Source organism: Canis lupus, chromosome 1 (genome assembly GCF_011100685.1).
Source record: "Canis lupus familiaris isolate Mischka breed German Shepherd chromosome 1, alternate assembly UU_Cfam_GSD_1.0, whole genome shotgun sequence".
NCBI classification, from domain to species: Eukaryota; Metazoa; Chordata; class Mammalia; order Carnivora; family Canidae; genus Canis; species Canis lupus.
This window is the reverse complement of record NC_049222.1, coordinates 112,083,917-112,104,229: the sequence shown is the minus strand read 5'-3', so window position 1 is coordinate 112,104,229 and position 20,313 is coordinate 112,083,917. Positions and strand designations below refer to the sequence as shown.

The window sequence follows — 20,313 nt, the reverse complement described above, 5'->3', positions numbered from 1 at the left end:
TGCCAAGCTCTTTCCTGCCTCAGAGTCTTGGCGCTGGCTTGTCCCTCTGCCCGAGTGCTTTGCTCTCCGATCTCCTCATGAATCATCCTCTTACGTCATCCAGTCCTTTGCTCAGATATAGTCCTCTTTCTTGACCATCTCTTTAAAAATGATCCCCTCCTCTATAAAGAATAATGTATCCTATTTAATTGTTTTGTCTTCATGGCACTTGGGATTATCTAAATAATCCTATTTTCTTATTTGTTTAATTGCTTAGGACAGGGATTTTGTCATCCCCAGTGTTCAGAACAGTGCCTGGCAATAGGAGATCCCCAATGGATATTTGTGAAAGGAATGTTCTTATTCAATGGTACTGATTGGCTGTCCTTTGACTCTACCCTCTTCCTGTTCCACACTGTCCTGGAGGTGGGAAGGATGCCATTTCTTCATTTCCCTGTCCTGTGTCCCTCCACCCCAATTTGTTAAGTTGCGGTCTGTGGCTCTGAGACCCAAAGCTACAGATCTGTCCTTGGTGCTGAATAGGGCTCCCACTTCCATTGAGCTGGAGAGGTCAGATGAATCTTGGGAAAGGAGTGATGCGTATATGATCCGTCCAGGCATTGGGACATCTGGATCACTGAGAAAAGGCATACATCTGAGTTCCTAAGGGAAGGAATGCCCAGGTCACTGTGCATTCAGTAGGTATTTGTCTTAACTATTTACATGCTTATCTATTCACATATACATACATTCATACATATAAACTTTTATTTTGGAAAACTTCAAACATACAGAAGTGAAAAGAAGAGTATAATAAACCACCATGTACCCACTTAACAACTACCAACTCATGGCTAATTGCATTTAACCTCCACCCACTTCCTCACTTCCTCTATTATTTTAATGCAAATCCCAGACATGATATCATTTAATTATATGTCGTATTTTGAATTTTGTTTCTTTTCATTAAGTTACAGCTTACACACTGTAAGGTTTGAAAATCTTAAGCGCGCAGATTGATGCAGCTCTCTCTGTGTATGGGCATGTGTGACCAGCACCTGATCAAGCCATAGGGCATCTCTCTTGTCACAACAGGGTTTCTTGTTCTTGCTCCCAACTGACACACCAGGGATGGTCACTATTCTGACTTCTATCACCAAAGATTAAAAGGCCACCATATGGGAGTCCAAAGACCTGGGATCTGGCCTTAACTTTGCTGTTGGCATTATTTTTTTTTGTATGAAATGTACATACGTGCAGAAAGTACATAACATTCAGAGGTATATTTTGGACAAATAGTCATATTGTGAACCCCCGTGAAATCACCCTGGGCACCCAGAGAGAATATTGTTATATTGTTCCTCCCTAGAACCTTTCTTGGCGTTCCTTTGTGACAACAGTCCTTTCCCAATTTCCAGAGGAAACCACTACCTCCACTTATGGGAAGTTTACTCCTCCTAACCCACAGCCCTCACACACTCAGTTTTCTTTTTCCCTCCTTCTCTCTCCAACCCTTCAACACTCAGTGGACTCTGGCCCTGAATGAGAGACGAGTCTCCTCTCTCTTTTCCCTGCCTCCAGTCTTAGTCCCCCTAGTCTGTCCCCTGCATGGTCACAGGGAGAGCTTCCCATCACTGGGCTTCCACCATGCTGTTCCCCTGCTCTAAGTCCTTCCATAGATCCCCATTGGCTGTAGGGACAAGTTCAGGGAACTTTGTCTTCACCTGACACTTTAAGCCCTTGGGGACCCTGCCACTCTCTTCATCCTCATCGTCCTTCCTCACACTGTATATACAAACCAAGCCTTTGTGAGAACTGTCCTTCCTACCTGGAATGCCTTTCCTCTGGCTGCTTTGCCAATTCCTATTAGTTATTTAGATATCTTTTCAGAGATTAATTCCTGTCAATAGCCTTCCCTGGTCTTCCGCCTTTGGAGCTCCCTTAGCGCCCTCATACCTCATACTTTATGACTTGTGAGACTCAGGGTTTTTCACTGTCTCCTTCCAGACCAGGACAGCAAGGTTGGATCTGACTCATTACTGGGTCCCTGGCATCATCGAGGTCAGAATAGATGATAAATGTTTTCTGACTGTCCCTCCCTGCAGCTCTCTCTGTATCTTACTTGCGCCTGCCTTTGTTCTGCTGTCTTCTTGCAATTTAGCAAACATTTCCTGAGGCCTTGGCATGGGCTTGTCCCTCTGCCTAAATGTTGTTCCACACTCTGTCCACACGATAACCTTCTACTCATCCTTCAGGACCCAACACAGGTTTTGTCCTCTATGTAGCCATCCTGATGCTCCATTGCCTCAACCCTCAATCAGAGGTATCTTCTTTACCTATTAGCTTCTAATCCAACCACTCCCTATTTACCCACCCACCTCCAATCTATTGGAGGTCTATGGCCATCTGGATGCTAGCCTGTGTCCACCATAAGACCAAGAAGTCCTCCAGGGTAGGATTCACCAGGATCTCCCAGCACAGAAGAATGAATTATAAATATTTGTGGACTCTCTCCTGAGATTACTTCTATTTTTGTGTTCTCTCTCTTTGAATTGGCTAGTCCCTCTGCCTGGAATGCTATTCCCTTCGCTGTCCATATGGCATGCTTTAAGACCTGTCCCCAGGTTCTCCTCCCTCTGGCAGCAGCTTCAACATATTCCTCTCCAACTCTGTGTCCTTTTATACATGCATGTCCCTCCACCACAGGCTTGTGGCTGTCTGAGTGTAGATCTGCCTCCCTCACATCAGACTAGGAGCTCCTCCAGGCCTGGGAGTCACCTCCAGGGCCCCAGTGCCTAGTGCATGGCTGGGAACAGAGGATCACATTGAATGATGGATACCTATGTGTATAAATCTAGGTTTGGTAAATTAATTCTGTTCTCTTACCACCTTTCAGCTTCATCTCCAAGATCCACATCTGAAGCGGTAGATGGACAACTAGAGGATTAAGGGCTCTCCTTTCTTCTCCTACTTACATAAATTCCCTCCCCAGGACTGCACAATGTTTTCTTCTCCACTGGGTCTTCCACACAGTGTTGCTTCTGACCAGGGATCTCTTTATACAGTGAATGAAGTGTGGCAATGGACTCATGCCCATGCATTTCACTGGTCCTGTCTAATATATCTTCACCTAAAAGAATCTCACCTGATAAAACAATGGGATGGCTAAGTTATTGTTGCCTGATGGGAGTCAATACCTTGAAAGGATGGGGCTGTGTCTTATAGGGTACAGCATAAGCTTTGGAGTGATGACCATTTTACAGCCTGAGAACATGAGCCTGGGTATCCAGGGGTGGCAGGGGGTCCTCTCACTGTTACTCCTACCACTCACTTGCAGAATTTTTGCTTCCTGTTCCCCATAACCTTGAGCTTTGCTTGTTTGGAGTCTTATTTCCCAAGGAAAGAATGCTTCCATTAGAGGACACACCAGTGGTTCCACTGAACTGAAGGTGGACTACCCACTCTTGCCACAGGGATCTTTTTTAAAGATTTTATTTTATTTATTTAGGAGAGAGAGAGAGAATGAGCAGAGAGAGGGGCAGAAGGAGAAGGAGAAGCAGGCTCCCCTCTGAGCAGGGAGCCAGATGTGGGGCTTGATCCCAGGACCCTGAGAGCATGACCTGAGCCAAAAACAGATGCTTAACTGACTGAGCCACCCAGGCACCCCAGTCATAAGGATCTTTTTAAAATGTAAAGCATGTACACAAGGGGACATGCTATATGACTCCATTTATGTGATGTTCAATATTAGGCAAAATTGATGTATGATAGGAGCCAGAGTAGTGGCTACCTCCAGGGTAGGAAGTGCCTGTAAAGGGCTATGTGGCAGGCTTTGTGGACAGGACCAGAAATATTCTGTATCTTGATCTAGTGGAGGTTCCTCAGGTGTATACATATGGAAAAATGGCACATTGTGCATTTTACTATATGTTATATATTATATGTAATTATATACACATATCATTATATGGATATATTACAATATATAACATTATGTACATACTACATGAGAAATAATAATATACTATACATATAAAATATGACATATTTCATATGAAACATGGTAGCTCCCTGCTATAAATTCTCCAATGAATTCTGTACCGGTGTGGGATCAACCAGAAAAACAGAACTAGCTGGAGCTATATATTAAGCTAAGAGATTTATGGCAAGGCTTATGTGATTGTGTGGCCTGGCCAGGTGAGTTCAAAATCCATAGGGCAGGCTGTCAGAAGAGGCAGGCTGGAACTCTTGGGCATGGGCTGAAGATGCTGTCCATAGGCAGATTTCTTTTTCAGGCAGGCCTCAGCTCTGCTTTTAAGGCACTTTCAGCTGGCTGACCCAGGCCCACCTAGATGATTTTGGATAATCTCCCTGATTCACAGTCAACTGACCATGAACTACAATCACATCTACAAAATACCTTTGCATTTATGCTGAGATTAGTGTTTGAGTGACTAACTGAGACTGTATGTAGCCTAGCAAGTGGACCCATCAGATTGGCCATCTCAGCTTCAAACCATATTTGCAATAAAAATCCAAAGTCTGCTTCCACACTAGAAAGATCAGTTCTTTGAAGGTAGGGACTTTTGCCTGTTTCCGTTCACTGATGAATGCCTGGAAACTAGGACGGTGTCTGGCATATGTAGGTGCTCAGTAAATGTGATGAATGAATGGATATTGACTTTCAGCTTCTACTTCTATGTCAGAATGTGTAGACATCTAGAAAACTTCTCCCCTTGACCTCACAGGAGGGTAGGAGCATCTCTGAGATTACTTGTCTTCATAAGGCTTCCCATTAAGGAAGTCAGAAGATGCAGGGATCAATCGTTGCTCTGCCACTTACTCTGAAAATCACTGCCTCTCACTGTGTCTTGGGCAACTTGTTTGCCTAATGGCAATGCAACTCCCTTTCTTGTATGCCTTTCTGACTCATTGGGAGGATTAAGTGGGGAACAGGATGTGAAAGGACATTGTAGAGCATGTGCATAAGAGGACATGCTGTGGGATTCCATGTGTGTGAAGTCCATGATTTTATGTACGTATCCGCCTGCCCTGTGTTCCTTCCTACCTCCAGACTTGTGTCCAGGCTGTCTCTTCCACCTAGAAAGTCCTTCCTCCTGTTGCTCTTTGCCAAGACCTCTTTATCCTAGGGGCACCTGAGTGGCTCAGTGGTTGAGTGTCTGCCTTTGAGTCTCACATAGGGTTCCCTCCCTCTGCCTATGTCTCTGCCTATCTCTCTGTGTCTCTCATGAATAAATAAAATCTAAAAAAAAGGAGCTCTTTATCCTTTAGGAGTTTGCTTATGATTCACTTCTTCCAGGATATCTTCCCCAGTCTCCACAGGTTGGAGCCTCGCCTCCGGGTTCAGCCTTGCCTCGAGTGCTTTTCTGTCAAATTAATCAAGACTTGTGTGTTTGGAAGGTAGAATTGCCCAATAAATGATGGGGTTGAGAGGCACACTCCTGGCTCTTAATTCACCAGATACATGAGCTTGAGCAAGTGGCTTCACCTCTCATTTGCTCATGGGCATCATAATAGTCCACTCACGCTGGACAGGCTATTGTGTCCCAACCAGTCCCTGTTCATCTCATTAAATTCTGACCATAACCACCTCGAAGTAGGGCTTGTCATTATTGTAGGTTTTATTTTCACCTCTGCCTTATAGGCGAAGAAGCATGTGTAGAGAGATTGAGTTACTAGCCACAGGCTAGATGGTAGAGCTGGGATTCGAACCCATGCAGGCTGGCTCCAGAGTTTTGGTTCCTAGGTTCTAGGATATGCTGCCTCTTGAACTTCTCATGTTGATATGAATAAAGACATTATCAGAGTTCCCCGCTGGCTCCAGAAGCACAGCACAGGAAACCGGGTTGTGGGGTGCCAGGGCCTCACTGGTGCTCAGTAATAGCTATTGTTAGAATTGCTCTTCATGTGGGCAAAGATGTGGCTGTTTCTCCCCACCCTGGGATGATGGGGACCTTTCCCAATTTGTCCCAGGTCTGCTGATCAGGTATGGACAGGATGGGGGTGGGGAAGTGGGGGGTGGGTAGCAGAGAGAGACAGGAGTGCAACTCCTGTTTGACAACATTTCCCAGTGAGCCACATTACAGAGGCTGAAGTTGCGAGAAGCAGGGGCATGCCTGCCCCCAGCATCCTGCTCATAAAGAGGCTGGAGGGGCTGTTTAAGGGAGAGGCACAAGGGGTCCTCCCAGAGTGCCAACCAGCAGGGGGACCATGAGGAGCAGGGCCATGATGTGGGGCGCCTGGGAAGGGGTGGTGGCTGAGGCAGAGGTGAAGGGCTGGGTCACCGAGTCCTTGTTGCAGAGGTGCCCCTCACAGCAGGAGCCCTGGAGGTCGATGTTTGTCCAGGGGCTGGAGGTGCCCTTGATGGTACAAGAGGGCCGGTGGCAGGTTCTGATGTACACAGGGACTGAGAAATTGCCTGGAGAGGAGAGGGCAGCGAGGAGAGGGTTAGAATGGAGAGGGGCAGCTGCACTTGAACCTCCACCTCAGAGCCACGCCTCCCCCTTCAGACCAGTGGCCATGTCTCCTTGTCAGGCCAGTCTAGTGAGGCTACCCTCAGGCCTGCCCTGCCTTCACATCCTTTGCCCAGGCTCTGCCCTGCTCCCAGCCCCTCACCGACGGTCATTTGGCCATTGCCCTGAAAGCAGACGCTTTGGTCCTGGTGACAGCGGACTTGTCGGGACTTCTCTGGGGTGCAGTCCTCCGGGTGGATCCCCAAGCAGGCGTAGCATTCCGTGCCGCTGAGATTTGGAGGGTTGGGCGCTGGCATGAGAGCGTAGACGCACACTCAGGTAATGATTGCGAGGTACGGTCGTGTGGGTTGCGCACTGCATCGGGGCGCCCGCCTCGCCTCACAGACTGGAAAGCCTGAATCCCAGCCCGCGGGAGGAGGCGCCCAGTGGAGGCCACGCCCCTTCCCCCGCCGGGGTCGGGGCCCCTCCCAGCCCACCCCGTGCCCACCCCCGCCCTCCGGCTCACCCGGGCTCAGATTGGGGATGGAGTCGTGGGTCATGAGCTTGGCGTTGCACAAGTCAGTCGTGCAGCCGCGCACCACCGAGTAGTCGGGCGGCAGCGCGCGGTCGTCGAACAGCGTCTGGCCCGTAGGGGGGCCGGTCCAGCAGCCCTTCTGCACCAGGGTCACTGAGGCGCGGTACCCTGGGGGCGGAAGGGGACGGGGGCCTGGGGCGCTGCTTGGTCCCAGCCTTCCTCCTCCGGGTCTCTAACCTCCTCGTCCTCTATCTCACTCTTCTCTCGGGCACTCACCTCGCCTCTCCCTGCTGCCCTTCCCTCTCCTCCCTCTCTCCCTGCAAACTCCCTTCCCCTACGCCCCCTTCCCCTCCCCTGCCCCCCTCCTCCGGGCTCCCACAGTCTCCTTCTGCCCCACCGCGCCCCCTCTCTCACCCCAGTCTTTCTCTCTCCCCTCTTTCCTCCTCCCTCCGTCCACCTCCGCCCCTTGCCACTTCCTGTCCCTCACCAGTGTCCAGGGACAGGACAGCCTCAGAGCATCCGTGCCGACAGGAGACATTGTGGAATTTCATGCTGCTGAGGTCAAAGGGCCCGAAGTAGATGTGTTGAAAGCTGTAGCATTGCTGGGCCTGGGACGCTGAGGAGAGAAGCGGGGTGGATGGGGTGAGAGGAGCTTGCGGGGAGGAGTACGGACGTGAGCCTGGTCCAGGAACTCCCCCACCCCCATCCTCAGCCCCCTAGCAAACGACAGCCTCGGAGCCAGGGGCTCTGCTCTGAGGGGAGCCAGGCCTTGGTGCCTAGAGAGAACTAGGGTCTGCTGCGGTGCTTGGTCACCACGGCCTCTACCTTCTGGCAGAAAATGACCTCTGTGCATCTGCCAGTCCGGTTTCCCCCCCCAAGCTGTTCTGGATCTCCACCCTCTTCCAGGAAGCCCTCTAAGATTTAAATAAAGGAGGAAGTGATTCACTCCTGCTCTGCCAGCCTCTCTGCCAAATTCAACTCAGGATGTCCAGTAGCACTAAAAGGCTGTGGGTAGAAAACAGACTCCAGCATAGGCAATGGGCTGTGCAATCTTATACTGCAAATATATGCATATAGGCAGCCCCAGTGAGACAGACACACACAAAACACTTAAAACAGTGACATAAACACAAAGTAACTAAGTTGACATGGGCTTATGCAAATCTCACAAACACATAGAGTATCCTGAGCTTCAACAGCAGAGTTCTACAATCACACATAAAAGCAGTGCCACCCAGGCCCTCCAGTGGAAACTCTCCCAACCTAGACATATGCAAGATCATACTAGCAGACAGAAAAATGTGTGGAACAAAACAGAAACAAAAACAACATGCAGAGAGACCCAGGGACATAGGAAGTCATACCCAGAGAGAGACAAATATAGTCTTAAGAATCATAGACATGCAAATAATATGAGAGACCACAACTATGCAAAGTTAGAGATACAGAAAAGAGATCTACAAAAACATAAAAAAGATTTTATTTATTTATTTGAGAGAGAGAGAGAGAACGTGAGCACAGGAGCAGGAGGAGAAACAGAGGGAGAGGGAGATGCAGGCTCCCCATGGAGAACAGAGCCCAGTGCTTGATCCCAGGACCCGGGGATCATGACCTGAACCAAAGGGAGATGCTTAGCCAACTGAGCCACCTAGGCGCCCCCCAGAACATACGATTTTAAACCATAGACAGATAAAGACACAGAGAGACATGGGGCACAGACACACAGAGAGACAGACACACATCAAAATACCCGAACACATGAACACAGAGATAAATACAGGCCTGCCATTCACAGGGATGTACAAACACAAAGAGACATGGATATACAGAATTATACACACATCTCTTTTACAAAGAAAGTGAAACTCAGAGAAAAACAGACCCATAAAGCATTTGTTCAAACTCTTGTTCACATATGAAATCTGGTACGGAGAAACAGGCACATGCACACAGACCCAGCAGGCACACCCATGAAGACACGCACGTAACTCAAAGTGTCTTCCGTGGAAAAGCAGACAGATACACAATGGGCGGGGTGCAGGCTTAGCCTCCTCTCCGGCTCTGCTCCCAACTATGTCCTTGTCCTTATCCAAACTAGGGGAAGGGGTTGCCTGAGGATGAGGCCAAAGTTCTCAGCTAGTTCTGGAAAGAGCCCCCAGGGTTCCCCAGAAGTACCTCTGAAGGGGGAGTGGGCAAGGAGGATGAGAGGCCGCAGGGACGGGGAGAGAGATGGCAGAGAAGATAGATGACTGATGGGAGAACAGAGAAGACGCATGAGAAGGACACAGTCTCCAGGCTGCTCCTCCACCAAGACCCAGGATCCAGCCCCCAGCGCCTCCTCCCTCAGACCCAGGAGTCCAGGCCCCCAGCCCCCTCCTCCCTCAGACCCAGGAGTCCAGGCCCCCAGCCCCCTCCTCCCTCAGACCCAGGAGTCCAGGCCCCCAGCCCCCTCCTCCCTCAGACCCAGGAGTCCAGGCCCCCAGCCCCCTCCTCCCTCAGACCCAGGAGTCCAGGCCCCCAGCCCCCTCCTCCCTCAGACCCAGGAGTCCAGGCCCCCAGCCCCCTCCTTCCTCAGACCCAGGAGTCCAGGCCCCCACCGTTCTTAACACCTATCTCAAAAGTCTGGGTACCTGTTAGGTGGAACACAGCCCCAAAGAGACAGAGCAGGATGGTTCTGGGGGCTCCCATTGTCAGCTGTGGAGCTGAGCTGAGACACCCAGGACAGTTCCTCCTGCTCTGATTTCTGTCTGGCTAGTTCTCCCTGCTGAGCCCCAGGCATCCCGGCTCTCCAGCCTGCCCAGGATTCCTCCACCCCCGCCCTTCCTGGTCTCCTCCTAGGTAATCATGATGGGGCCATGATGAGTCCTTGGTGCTGAGGAGGGAGAGGGATTGGGGTCTGGATTTCCCAGTCTGAGGGAAGAGGGAGCTAGAGTCCTATAACCTGTAATTTGGGGAATTTGTTATTTGCAGTATCTCTTTCAACCCTGTTCCCCACATTGTGTTCCAGTCTGAGGTTGGTACATATGGTCTCTTGATTTCTCTTCTCTTTCTATCCTGGAACACACATTATGCATAAACTCACACACACACACCCTCCAATGCTGGGCCCATATCTCCAGACCCAGACCAACACCATCACCTCCTCCTAGAAGCCTCTTATGACCCAGGTCTCCTCCACTCATCCACCCACTCTCAGCCTCAGGCATCTCCCATGTCTCCCAGACATGGTCACCCTATCTGTCTCCCCTGTCAGGCTGAGAACTCCTCAGAGGCCTCGGGGATGTTTGCAATGTTGTATGAGTGAATGAACCAATGAATATGCAAACAGAGAAGCAGAGAGAGACAGACAGATAGGGAGGCAGTGACACACAGGATGCAGAGACAGTCATACCCAGTGTGAACAGATGTAACTGTAGACACCCAGACAAACCCAGACCTGAAGAGAGACACCCTGATGAACAGGACATAATAAATATTTATTTATACATGTTTATTAGATTACTAAATGAATGAATAGAAAAATATTGGAGGAGATAGAGACACAGGCAGAAAACCAGAGGGACACACTGTTCCCCGAGGACACGGACAGACCCGTGGGCGGGGGGACATACAGACGGATGCCCCCGCAGGCAGCTGGAGCTGGGGTTGAGACCCCCAGTCAGCACCTCCTGACCTGTCTCACTTCTGCCTCTTGGTGGAGCTGCCTGCTGGGACCACACCCTTCACTGTGCCATACAGGGTGGGCACCAAGCATGTGCAGAGACCTAGATTCATAGACCCACAGACGATGGGACAGGGCTGACATAATGGCAGTGACCATTAATGGTCCTGGAGCTTCACTAAATTTTCCTTCCTGGCTACAGGTCCTTGACCTCCCTCTCCTTAGGGCATTTATTTTAGAAAACTTGGTGTTGTGAATTCTTTCTCTGTCTCTTTGAAATGTGGGTAAAGCTTCTTCCAGTCTCTTAGCAGCTTTACAACCTGGAAGGCCATTCTCAGGGACCTGGGAGCCCTCCCTTTGAAAAATCATCCTCGAGGGAGATAGCACCCTGTCTCCCAGGCTCTGTGGGAGGGTAGGAGCTGAAATTGAGTAGAAGATAGTTTGCAAACACAGATGGCCTGATCTCAGAGAAAAACACCTGGAAACTCAGAATTAATAGTGTGCTGGACAGATCCCATGGACCGCCCCCCCCCCCCCCCCCCCACTGTTGAGTAGCACTGTTCCACTAGCCCATCCAGGGCTTAAAATCCTTACCATGTTTTGTTTTGGTGGAGTCAAGCTCAGTCTCTCTCCTCTATTGGGTATAGTTTGTTTGTTTTTTAAGTAGGCTCCACACCCAGCATAGAGCCCAACATGAGACTTGAACTCATGACCTGAGCCAAGATCAAGAGTCAGACACTTAACCAACTGAGCCACCCAGGTGCCTCTGCCATCCTCTTGATCCTCTTGAACGAAGTCTCCTGTGCCTGTTTAACTTTGTTTGGTGCAATTTTTCTGTGACATCAGACACCCAGGCATGGTAGACATTCACCAGATTCTGGACTCTCATAGGCATGGTCATCTTCTTGCCAAATCACGGCCCCTCCCATCAAGCATCACTTCCTCAAACCTGTTCTGCATCCAAATTAATCTTCCCACAGCTCCTGTTCCTGCCCTAGGCTCTCTGCTGGGTGCTAGCCACACAGGGGCAGGGTGGAGCTAAAGGCCCCTGGAGAGCAGAGACTGGCCAAGGAAGGAGGCTGGCTTTTCTGAAGCCCCTGTGGATGGTAGAGGCTTTGGAGGTGTTCACAGTAGTTCACAGTTTCAGAGATTGAGGCTTGAAGAATCATCAGACCAGCTAGTTTATTGTGTGAATGTGTGTGTGTGTGTATGTGTGTGTGTATGACAGCGTGTAAGTGACTGTGTGAGTGTGTGGCTGTGTGTATGTGATTTTGATTCTGGGTCTCTGTTAGGTACTTTTGGAGGCTGTGAGATATTAGGTGGGAAGCTCTCCATTGCAGAAGGTAATCAAGCCGAGACCTGGTCTAGGGATTTGGACAAGGCTCTTATACCCACATGGGGCTGGACAACATGAACTCTGAGCTCCCTGTGAACCCAGGGATTTTTTTTTTTTCAGTAATAAACTTTAGTAACCAAATAATTATTTAAAAGATTGGGTGGAAACTGAGGATGTTTGCTGGTAGACATTAAGGTGCTGTTTTTTAAAAAACTTTTTACCATTAGAGATTTTCAAACCTACACGAACCTGCAAAGAACAGCATGCTCACCACTAAGACTCAAAAATTGTTAACATATCACTTGTGTTATATTTTCTTTCTTTGGTGCTTATAGGGCATTGAATTGGATTCCTGCAGTATTTTACCTTAAATATTAATTTCACTTAAAACACCATTTAAGAGTAAATGATTTTCAAAGTGTGCCTTTGGCTTATGTTCTAAGTTACAAATCTTTATGAATGTCATGAGCAGTTTCTAAAAGGGGGTCATTTGCTACCTCAAATTGAATTCCTGATGCTATGATGCCACCAAATCAGTTTTCTCTTTGCATACTGAACAGTTTCAAATTTATTTTCAATAAATGTATTTTCATAACTACCGTACAATCTACCCACGGACTACCCTACGATCCAGCAACTGCACTACTAGGTATTTACTCAAAGAATACAAAAATACAGATTTGAAGGGGTACATGCATCCTGATATTTATAGCAGCATTATCAACAATAGCCAAATCATAGGAAGAGCCCAAGTGTCCAACGACAGATCAATGGGTAAAGAAGAAGTGGTTTATATACACAATGGAATATTATTCAGCCATCAAAAAGAATGAAATCTTGCCGTTTGCAATGACATAGATGGAGCTAGGATATGTTATGCTGAATGAAGTAAGTCAGTCAGAGAAAGACAAATACCATATGATCCTACTCATGTGGAATTTAAGAAAGAAAACAGATGAACATAGGGAGAGGGGGGAAAGAAAAAGGAGAGAGGCAAGCAAACCATAAGAGATTCTCAACAATAGAGAACAAACTGAGGGTTGGTGGAGGGGAGGTGAGTGGGGATGGGCTAGATGGGTGATGGGTATTAAAGAGGACACTTGTGATGAGCAATGGTGTTGTACATAAGTGATGAATCACTGAATTCAGAAACCAATATTGCACTGTATGTTAATGAACAAAATTTAAATAAAAATGTATTTTCAGGGGACACTTTGGTGGCTCAGTGGCTGAGCGACTGCCTTTGGCTCAGGGTGTGATCCTGGGGTCCTGAAATCGAGTCCCACATTAGGCTCCCCAGGAGGAGCCTGCTTCTCCCTCTGCCTATCTCTCTGTCTCTCATGAATAAATAAAATCTTTAAAAAAATGTATTTTCAGTATATTTGACATTTACTAGAAGTTGAAAGGTAATTGTAGAGTGCTTGAATGATATTTAAAAATTCAGCAGTATACGGGTGTCTGCCTGGCTCAGTTGACAGAGCATGCAACTCTTGATCTCAGGGTTGTAAGCTCAAGCCCTATGTTGGGTGTAGAGATTACTTTAAAAATATAATCTTTAAAAAAATTAGTAGTATAGCAGAAATTTTTGCTGCATTATTCATTGACCAGTTGGATTTGTTCCTCCAAGGAGAGAGAAGGGAAGACGAATCAGGAGGTGGTAACTTAGAGTCTCTGCTCCAGCCCCAGCTGCCTACTAGATCATCTGTCTGGATGTCCTCAACTACCTGATGTTTGAGTGTCTGCAGGTTCTGTTTGAATGCCTTAAAGATGTTTTCAAGATCTCCTATTGTATTCCATAAGCTTCCACGAACCTTTCAATTTTCGTGCACATACAAATACTTGACCTCTCAAATGATTTTCCCTTCAGATTTGGTTTGTGCAGCAGTTTAGTAAATGTATCATTGTCTGTCTCCCCAAAGTGAACAAAATTCTCTAACGTGTTTACACATAGGAATAGGTACTGTCCTGAAATCTGCCTATCTAGCAATAATTTTTAACTGATTCGTTAACTACAAGCAGGCTTTGTAGCCAAAATAATGGAGAAATACCCTAGTGTTCTTACTTCATTCAAAATGATTCCATGAATGAAACATGCTATGATTGTAAGATTATTTAAATGCCATCCCCTAGATAATATGTAACACTACATGCGGCCAATCTTTTTTTTAAAAAGATGTATTTATTTATTTATTTATTTATTTGAGAATCAAAGAGAGAGAGAGATAGGACGTGTGCATGTGAGCAGGGCTGGGGGTGGGGGTGCAGTGGGAAAGAATCTCAAGCAGACTTTCCGCTGAGCACAGAACCCAACACGGGGCTGAAAGTGGGGCTCAATCTCATGACTCTGAGATCATGACCTGAGCTGAAATCAAGAGTCAGAAGCCCAACTGACTGAGCCACCCAGGCACCCTTAAGGCCAGTCTTTATTTCTGCATAAATATTTTCTCATAAGTTATCAGAATTGTGGAGTTTTGCTCTGGAGCCCTAGTCATTGCCTTGTCAAAAACGGAATTATGTACATTGTGTGCCAATATTTTCTTTTGTTATTTCACACAGATGCTGCCTGCAGCATTGATATGTATATATTTTTTGTACCCGATCTTATTTTTTATAGTTCAGCAGTGTCAAGTATAATATTCACACAGTTGTGCAACCCAGCTCGTGGACTTTTTCATTGTGCAGTCTGAAACTCTAGGCTCTGTTTTTGGGACTACCTTCATCCTGATATGAGTATGTCCCTATTCTTACCTAAATTGGGGGAAGGGGTTGCCTAAGGATTGCCAAATTAAATGTTGGATACAGTATTGTTAACTGTAAGTATCCACCACCCTCTCTACACATTATCTTTTTTTTAGCTTTTTTAAAAAAGAGGGATCCCTGGGTGGCGCAGCGGTTTTGCGCGGGCCTTTGGCCCAGGGCGCGATCCTGGAGACCCGGGATCGAATCCCACGTCGGGCTCCCGGTGCATGGAGCCTGCTTCTCCCTCTGCCTGTGTCTCTGCCTCTCTCTCTCTGTGTGACTATCATAAGTAAATTAAAAAAATAATAAATTAAAAAAAATTAAAAAGATTTATTTATTTATTTATGAGAGAGAGAGAGAGAGGCAGAGACACAGGCAGAGGGAGAAGCAGGCTCCACCCAGGGAGCCCGACATGGGACTCGATCCCAGGACTCCAGGATCACACCCTGGGCTGAAGGCGGCGCTAAACCGCTGAGCCACCCGGGCTGCCCATGCACAGTCTTTCTTATTTCTTTTGGTGGTTACTCTGTTTCTCTCTCTCTCTCTCTCTTTTTAATTTTTATTTATTTATGATAGTCACAGAGAGAGAGAGAGGCAGAGACATAGGCAGAGGGAGAAGCAGGCTCCATGCACCGGGAGCCCGACGTGGGATTCGATCCCGGGACTCCAGGATCGCGTCCTGCGCCAAAGGCAGGCGCCAAACCGCTGCGCCACCCAGGGATCCCCCCCTCCTTTTTTTTAACAATAGGCTCCATGCCTAGTGTGGAGCCCAATGGGTGGGTTTCAGCTTACAAAAGATCAATACCTCAGCCAAAATCAACAGTTTTTTTTTTGAGTGCAAATGATTTTTGCACATTTTACTCTGTCAATATGCTGACAGTATACAAATCAAAAGTAATAAACAATTTGAAATTATCTCTTACATTTACTTAGCATATAGCAGGTATTGGATGAGATGCTGCAAGCATGTTATATTACTTCTTTTTTTAATTTATTTTTTATTGGTGTTCAATTTGCCAACATATAGAATAACACTCAGTGCTCATCCCATCAAGTGCCCCCTCAGTGCCTGTCACCCAATCACACCCCCCCCCCCCCCCGCCTCCCCTTACACCACCCCTAGTTCGTTTCCCAGAGTTAGGAGTCTCTCATGTTCTGTCTCCCTTTATGGTATTTCCCACTCATTTTCTCCCCTTTCCCCTTTATTCCCTTTCACTATTTTTTATATTCCCCAAATGAATGAGACCATATACTGTTTGTCCTTTTTTAAAGATTTTATTTATTTATTCATGAGACATGCACACACAGAGAGAGGCAACGACATAGGCAGAGGGAGAAACAGGCTCCATGCAGGGACTCGATATGGGACTCGATCCCGAGTCCCCAGGATCACACCCTGAGTCAAAGGCAGATGCTCAACCGCTGAGCCTTCCAGGCGTCCCAGAAATCAAGAGTTGGTGCTCAACTGACTGAGCCACCTAGGTGCCCTTACACATTCTCTTTTTCAAGTGTATTTTTTTCCATCTCCAGAGAAACAAAGATTAATTATAGGATACTTTGAGATGAAATAAAGTTACCCAAATCTGATAATTTATTCCCTAGTTGGAAGAATTTGTGTGAAATGATGTTTCTGTCTACCACAACGTCTTTCAAAAGTTAACATTTCTTGGGCAGCCCTGGTGGCTCAGCGGTTTAGCGCTGCCTTCAGTCCAGGGAGTGATCCTGGAGAATTGAGATGGAGTCCCAAGTCAGGCTCCTTTGCATGGAGCCTGCTTCTCCCTCTGCCTGTGTCTCTGCCTCTCACTCTCTCTGTGTCTCTCATGAATAAATAAATGAAATCTAAAAAAAAAAAAAAAAAGTTAAAATTTCTTGGGGTGCCTGAGTGGCTCAGTCGGTTAAGCGTTAGGTCTTGATCTCAGGTTCCTGAGTTTGAGCCCATTGTTGGAGTCTATGTGGAATGTGGAGCCTGCTTTAAAAAAGAAGTTAAAATTTCATATTTAAAGTGAATAATTCTTGGGCAACCCTCTTGGGCCGCCTCTCTTTTGGGGGGCTTTGTACTATGACTCAATAAACTACTATCACTCAATAGACTTTGCTGCCCACTAGAAAAAAGTGAACAATTTTTAAGATTTTAAGTGTTTAATATTCAAATGCTGACATTTTGAGAACCTAAATTTAGGAGTCTGATATACGAATTAGATCATTGGATTGGCAAAAAGTGTATTAATGAAAGGATTCTTCACTTACCCTTTTCCACTCATTTCTTAAAATTTTTCCTTCACAGTTTACATAGAGTAGAGAGTAAATTCATGTCAATCATTAATGGTTTTGGATTCAGCTATATTCTGCTGAAATAACCACTGTGGAAATTTTTTTCTCCTGCTACCTTATTTTTTGAAAAAAATTATTCAATTATTTAATTAGTTCTATTAGCTATTAAAGCTAAGAGATTTCTATTTTCTTTTCTCTCTCTTTCTTTAAAGATTTTATTTATTCATGAGAAATACAGAGAGAGGCAGAGACATAGGCAGAGGGAGAAGCAGTCTCCACGCAGGAAGCCCGATGTGAGACTTGATCCCGGGACTGCAGGATCACGCTCTGAGCCAAAGGTAGACGTTCAACCATTGAACCACCCAGGCATCCCGAGCTTTCTATGTTCTAATCCTGAATATGTTTCCTTCTTGATAGATGTCAAAGAAGGTTAACATTTTACTCTAGAATCTTAACATCTTAAAATAATATGTAGATGACAAGTCATTAAAATTTAATAATAGTTAATTTCTATGCTGATGAAATTGTTAAAGCAATAATAAACAACTGCTATAATAATATAATCAACAGACTGTTGAGTAATACTCTTCAATTTCCACCCACGTACATTCTTTGTGGATTACTAAGGGTAATTGAGCATTAATTATTATATAGTGATTCATGCCAAGTGAAAGGATTTGTGGACTTAAATTTGGAACTCAATAATTCTATTCTGGTACAGTCAATAATTAGAAAATATGAACTGTAATATGAAATATTAAATGCATCCAAAGCACAGACACCAAGAAGGTTTTTTTTTTTTCTCATTAAACTTTTGTTTTAATGAGTCTCAAAATTTTGTGGCAGATTTTTGATCCAGTTGTCTACATTGAAAAGTACTCTTAGGGATCCTTGGGTGGCTCAGTCAGTTGATTGACAGATTCTCGGTTTCAGCTCAGGTGGTGATCTCAGGGTCATGAGATTGAGTTCTGGGTTGGGCTCCGTTCTCAGCGGGGAAATTCTCCTTCTCCCTCTGCCCCTCCCACTCATGGTCTCTCTAAAATAAATAAATAAAATCTTTTTTAAAAAATAAAAATTCCTTTATAAACAATACTGATTTTTAAAAACTAATAACCTAAGAGGCACCTGGATGGCTTAAGTTGGTTAAACCTCTGACTCTTGATTTCCACTCAGATGGTGATCTCAGGTTTGTGGGATCCAGCCCTTCAACGGGCCCCACACTCAGCGAGTGTCTACTTCTTTCTTTCTTTCTCCCTCTCCCTCTACTCCTCTCCACTTTTTAAAATAAATAAAGAAATAAATCTTAAAAAAACTAATAACTTAAAACTGTCATACGCACACACAAAAACCAAATGGCCCACAAAAAATTCTCCTTTCCTTCTGAAGGTCTCAAGATGCAATGTTATCATTAACTAGTCTTTTACCATTAAACTTAAATGGTCACTTGACACAAATAGTTCTGAGATCATTCTTCCACCGCTGATTAGGACGGGGGTGGCAAGAATTGGGGATAATATTCATTTAGACTTCTGAGCTTTCTGGGCAGACTTGATGACCTTACCAGCTCCAGCTGTCTTCCTGTCCACTGCTTTGATGACACCCACAGCAACCTTCTGTCTCATGTCATAAACAGCAAATCAGCCCAGAGGAGGATCATCATAGAAGCTCTTAACATGCATAGGCTTGTGAGGAACCATATGAACTATGACAGCATCACTAGATTTCAAGAACTTGGGACAATTTTCTAGCCTTTTTTTCCCCCAGAATAACGATCAATCTTCTTCAACTCAGCAAACTTGCAAGCAATGTGACTGTGTGACAATCCAGCACAAGTGCATATCCAGCACAGTTCAGGATAATCACCTGCTGCTTCCATTGGTGGGTCATTTTTTTTTTTTTGGTGGGTCATTTTTGCTGTCACCAGCCACATTGCCACAACCAACATTTTTGACAGATATGTTGCTGGCATTTTAGCCCATGTTGTTCCCAGGAAGAGCCTCACTCAAAGCTTCATGGTGCATTTTAACACATTTGACCTCATTTATAACATTGACTGGAGCAAAGGTGACCACCATGCTGGATTTAAGAACACCAGTCTCCACTCAGCCCATAGGGAACAGTACCAAAACACCAATTTTGTAGACATCCTGGAGGGGTAGACACAAGGACTTGTCAGTTGGACGAGTTGATGGCAGAATGCAATCCAGAGCTTCAAGCAGTGTGATTCCCCTAGCATTCCCATCTTTACAGGTGACTTTCCATCCTTCAAACCAAGGCGTGTTTGCACTTGGCTCTAGCATGTTGTCACCATTCCAACCAGAAATTGGCACATACGCTACTGTGTTGGGATTGCATCCAATTTTCTTAATATAGGTACTGACTTCCTTAACAATTTCCTCAGATCTATTCTGGCTGTTGGGTGGCTCAGTGGAATCCATTTTGTTAACACCAACAATTAGTTGTGTCACACCCAGCATGTAAGCCAGAAGGGCATGCTCATCGGTCTGTCTGTTGTTGGAGATACCTGCTTCAAATTCAAATTCATCAACAACAGTAGCAACAATCAGGACAGCACCATCAGCCTGAGATGTATCTATAATCACGTGGTTTTTTTAAAGAGATTTATTTATTTATTCATGAGAGATACAGAGAGAGAGGCAGAGACACAGGCAGAGGGAGAAGCAGGCTCCACACAGGGAGCCCGATGCAGGACTCAATCCTGGGACTCCAGGACCACGCCCTGGGCCAAAGGCAGGCGTCAAACAGCTGGCCACCGAGGGATCCCCTGTAATCATGGTTTTGATAAAGTCTCTGTGCCCTGAGGAATCAATGATGACCACATATTACTTTGCTGGTCTCGAATTTCCACAGGGAGATATCAATGGTTCGAGTTCATGTTCAGCTTTCAGTTTATCCAAGATCCAGGTATACTTGAAGGAGCCCTTTCTCATCCCAGCATCTTCCTTTTCAAAATTTTCAATAGTTTTTTTTTTTATCAATCCTACCACAATTGTAGATAAGATGACCAATAGTGATAGACTTTCCCAAATCTAAGTGTCCAGTGACAACGATGTTGACATAAGTCATTTCCTTTTCCATTTTGGTTTAGGTTTAGTGGTGTTTTTCATGACACCTGTGTTCTGGGGGCAAACCTATTGTGGAAGAAAGGTGATATTTTTTAAAAGATGTTCTGCACATCAGGTGAAAAGCAAATCCTAGTGCAAAAGCACAGGCTATTTTAGACAATATGAGATCAATGAGGTCTTCCCATTTTCTTTCTTTCTCTTTTGTATTTTTTAAAATATGTTTTTATTAATTT

At 45.8% G+C, this 20,313-nt stretch overlaps 1 protein-coding gene across 2 annotated transcripts; it reads right to left on the bottom strand.

The window, feature by feature from the left end:
• Positions 1 to 5,603: 5,603 nt before the first annotated feature.
• On the bottom strand, positions 5,604 to 18,578 carry LYPD5 (LY6/PLAUR domain containing 5). 2 transcript variants are annotated; one of them, XM_038528666.1, is made up of 5 exons: positions 18,556 to 18,578; positions 7,475 to 7,603; positions 6,979 to 7,155; positions 6,616 to 6,762; positions 5,604 to 6,418 (listed from the first exon to the last, which is right to left on the bottom strand). In XM_038528666.1, exons 2-5 carry the CDS (start codon positions 7,536 to 7,538, stop codon positions 6,159 to 6,161), a joined length of 648 nt encoding a protein of 215 aa, XP_038384594.1. In that variant the 5' UTR covers positions 7,539 to 7,603; positions 18,556 to 18,578; the 3' UTR covers positions 5,604 to 6,158. The 2 variants fall into 2 exon arrangements, with proteins under 2 accessions (XP_038384594.1, XP_038384595.1); XM_038528667.1 differs by lacking the exon at positions 18,556 to 18,578 and adding an exon at positions 9,618 to 9,766.
• Between the last annotated feature and the right edge of the window lie 1,735 nt (positions 18,579 to 20,313).

What these genes read in the sequence shown, in the direction of transcription:
- LYPD5 (XM_038528667.1), bottom strand. Translation starts at nt 9,675, where the DNA reads ATGGGAGCCCCCAGAACCATCCTGCTCTGTCTCTTTGGGGCTGTGTTC. An exon ending in CATCCCCAATCTGAGCCCGG is followed by an intron (nt 6,763 to 6,978) that starts GTGAGCCGGAGG and finishes CTCTCATGCCAG; the next exon opens with CGCCCAACCCTCCAAATCTC. An exon ending in CAATGGCCAAATGACCGTCG is followed by an intron (nt 6,419 to 6,615) that starts GTGAGGGGCTGG and finishes TCTCCTCTCCAG; the next exon opens with GCAATTTCTCAGTCCCTGTG.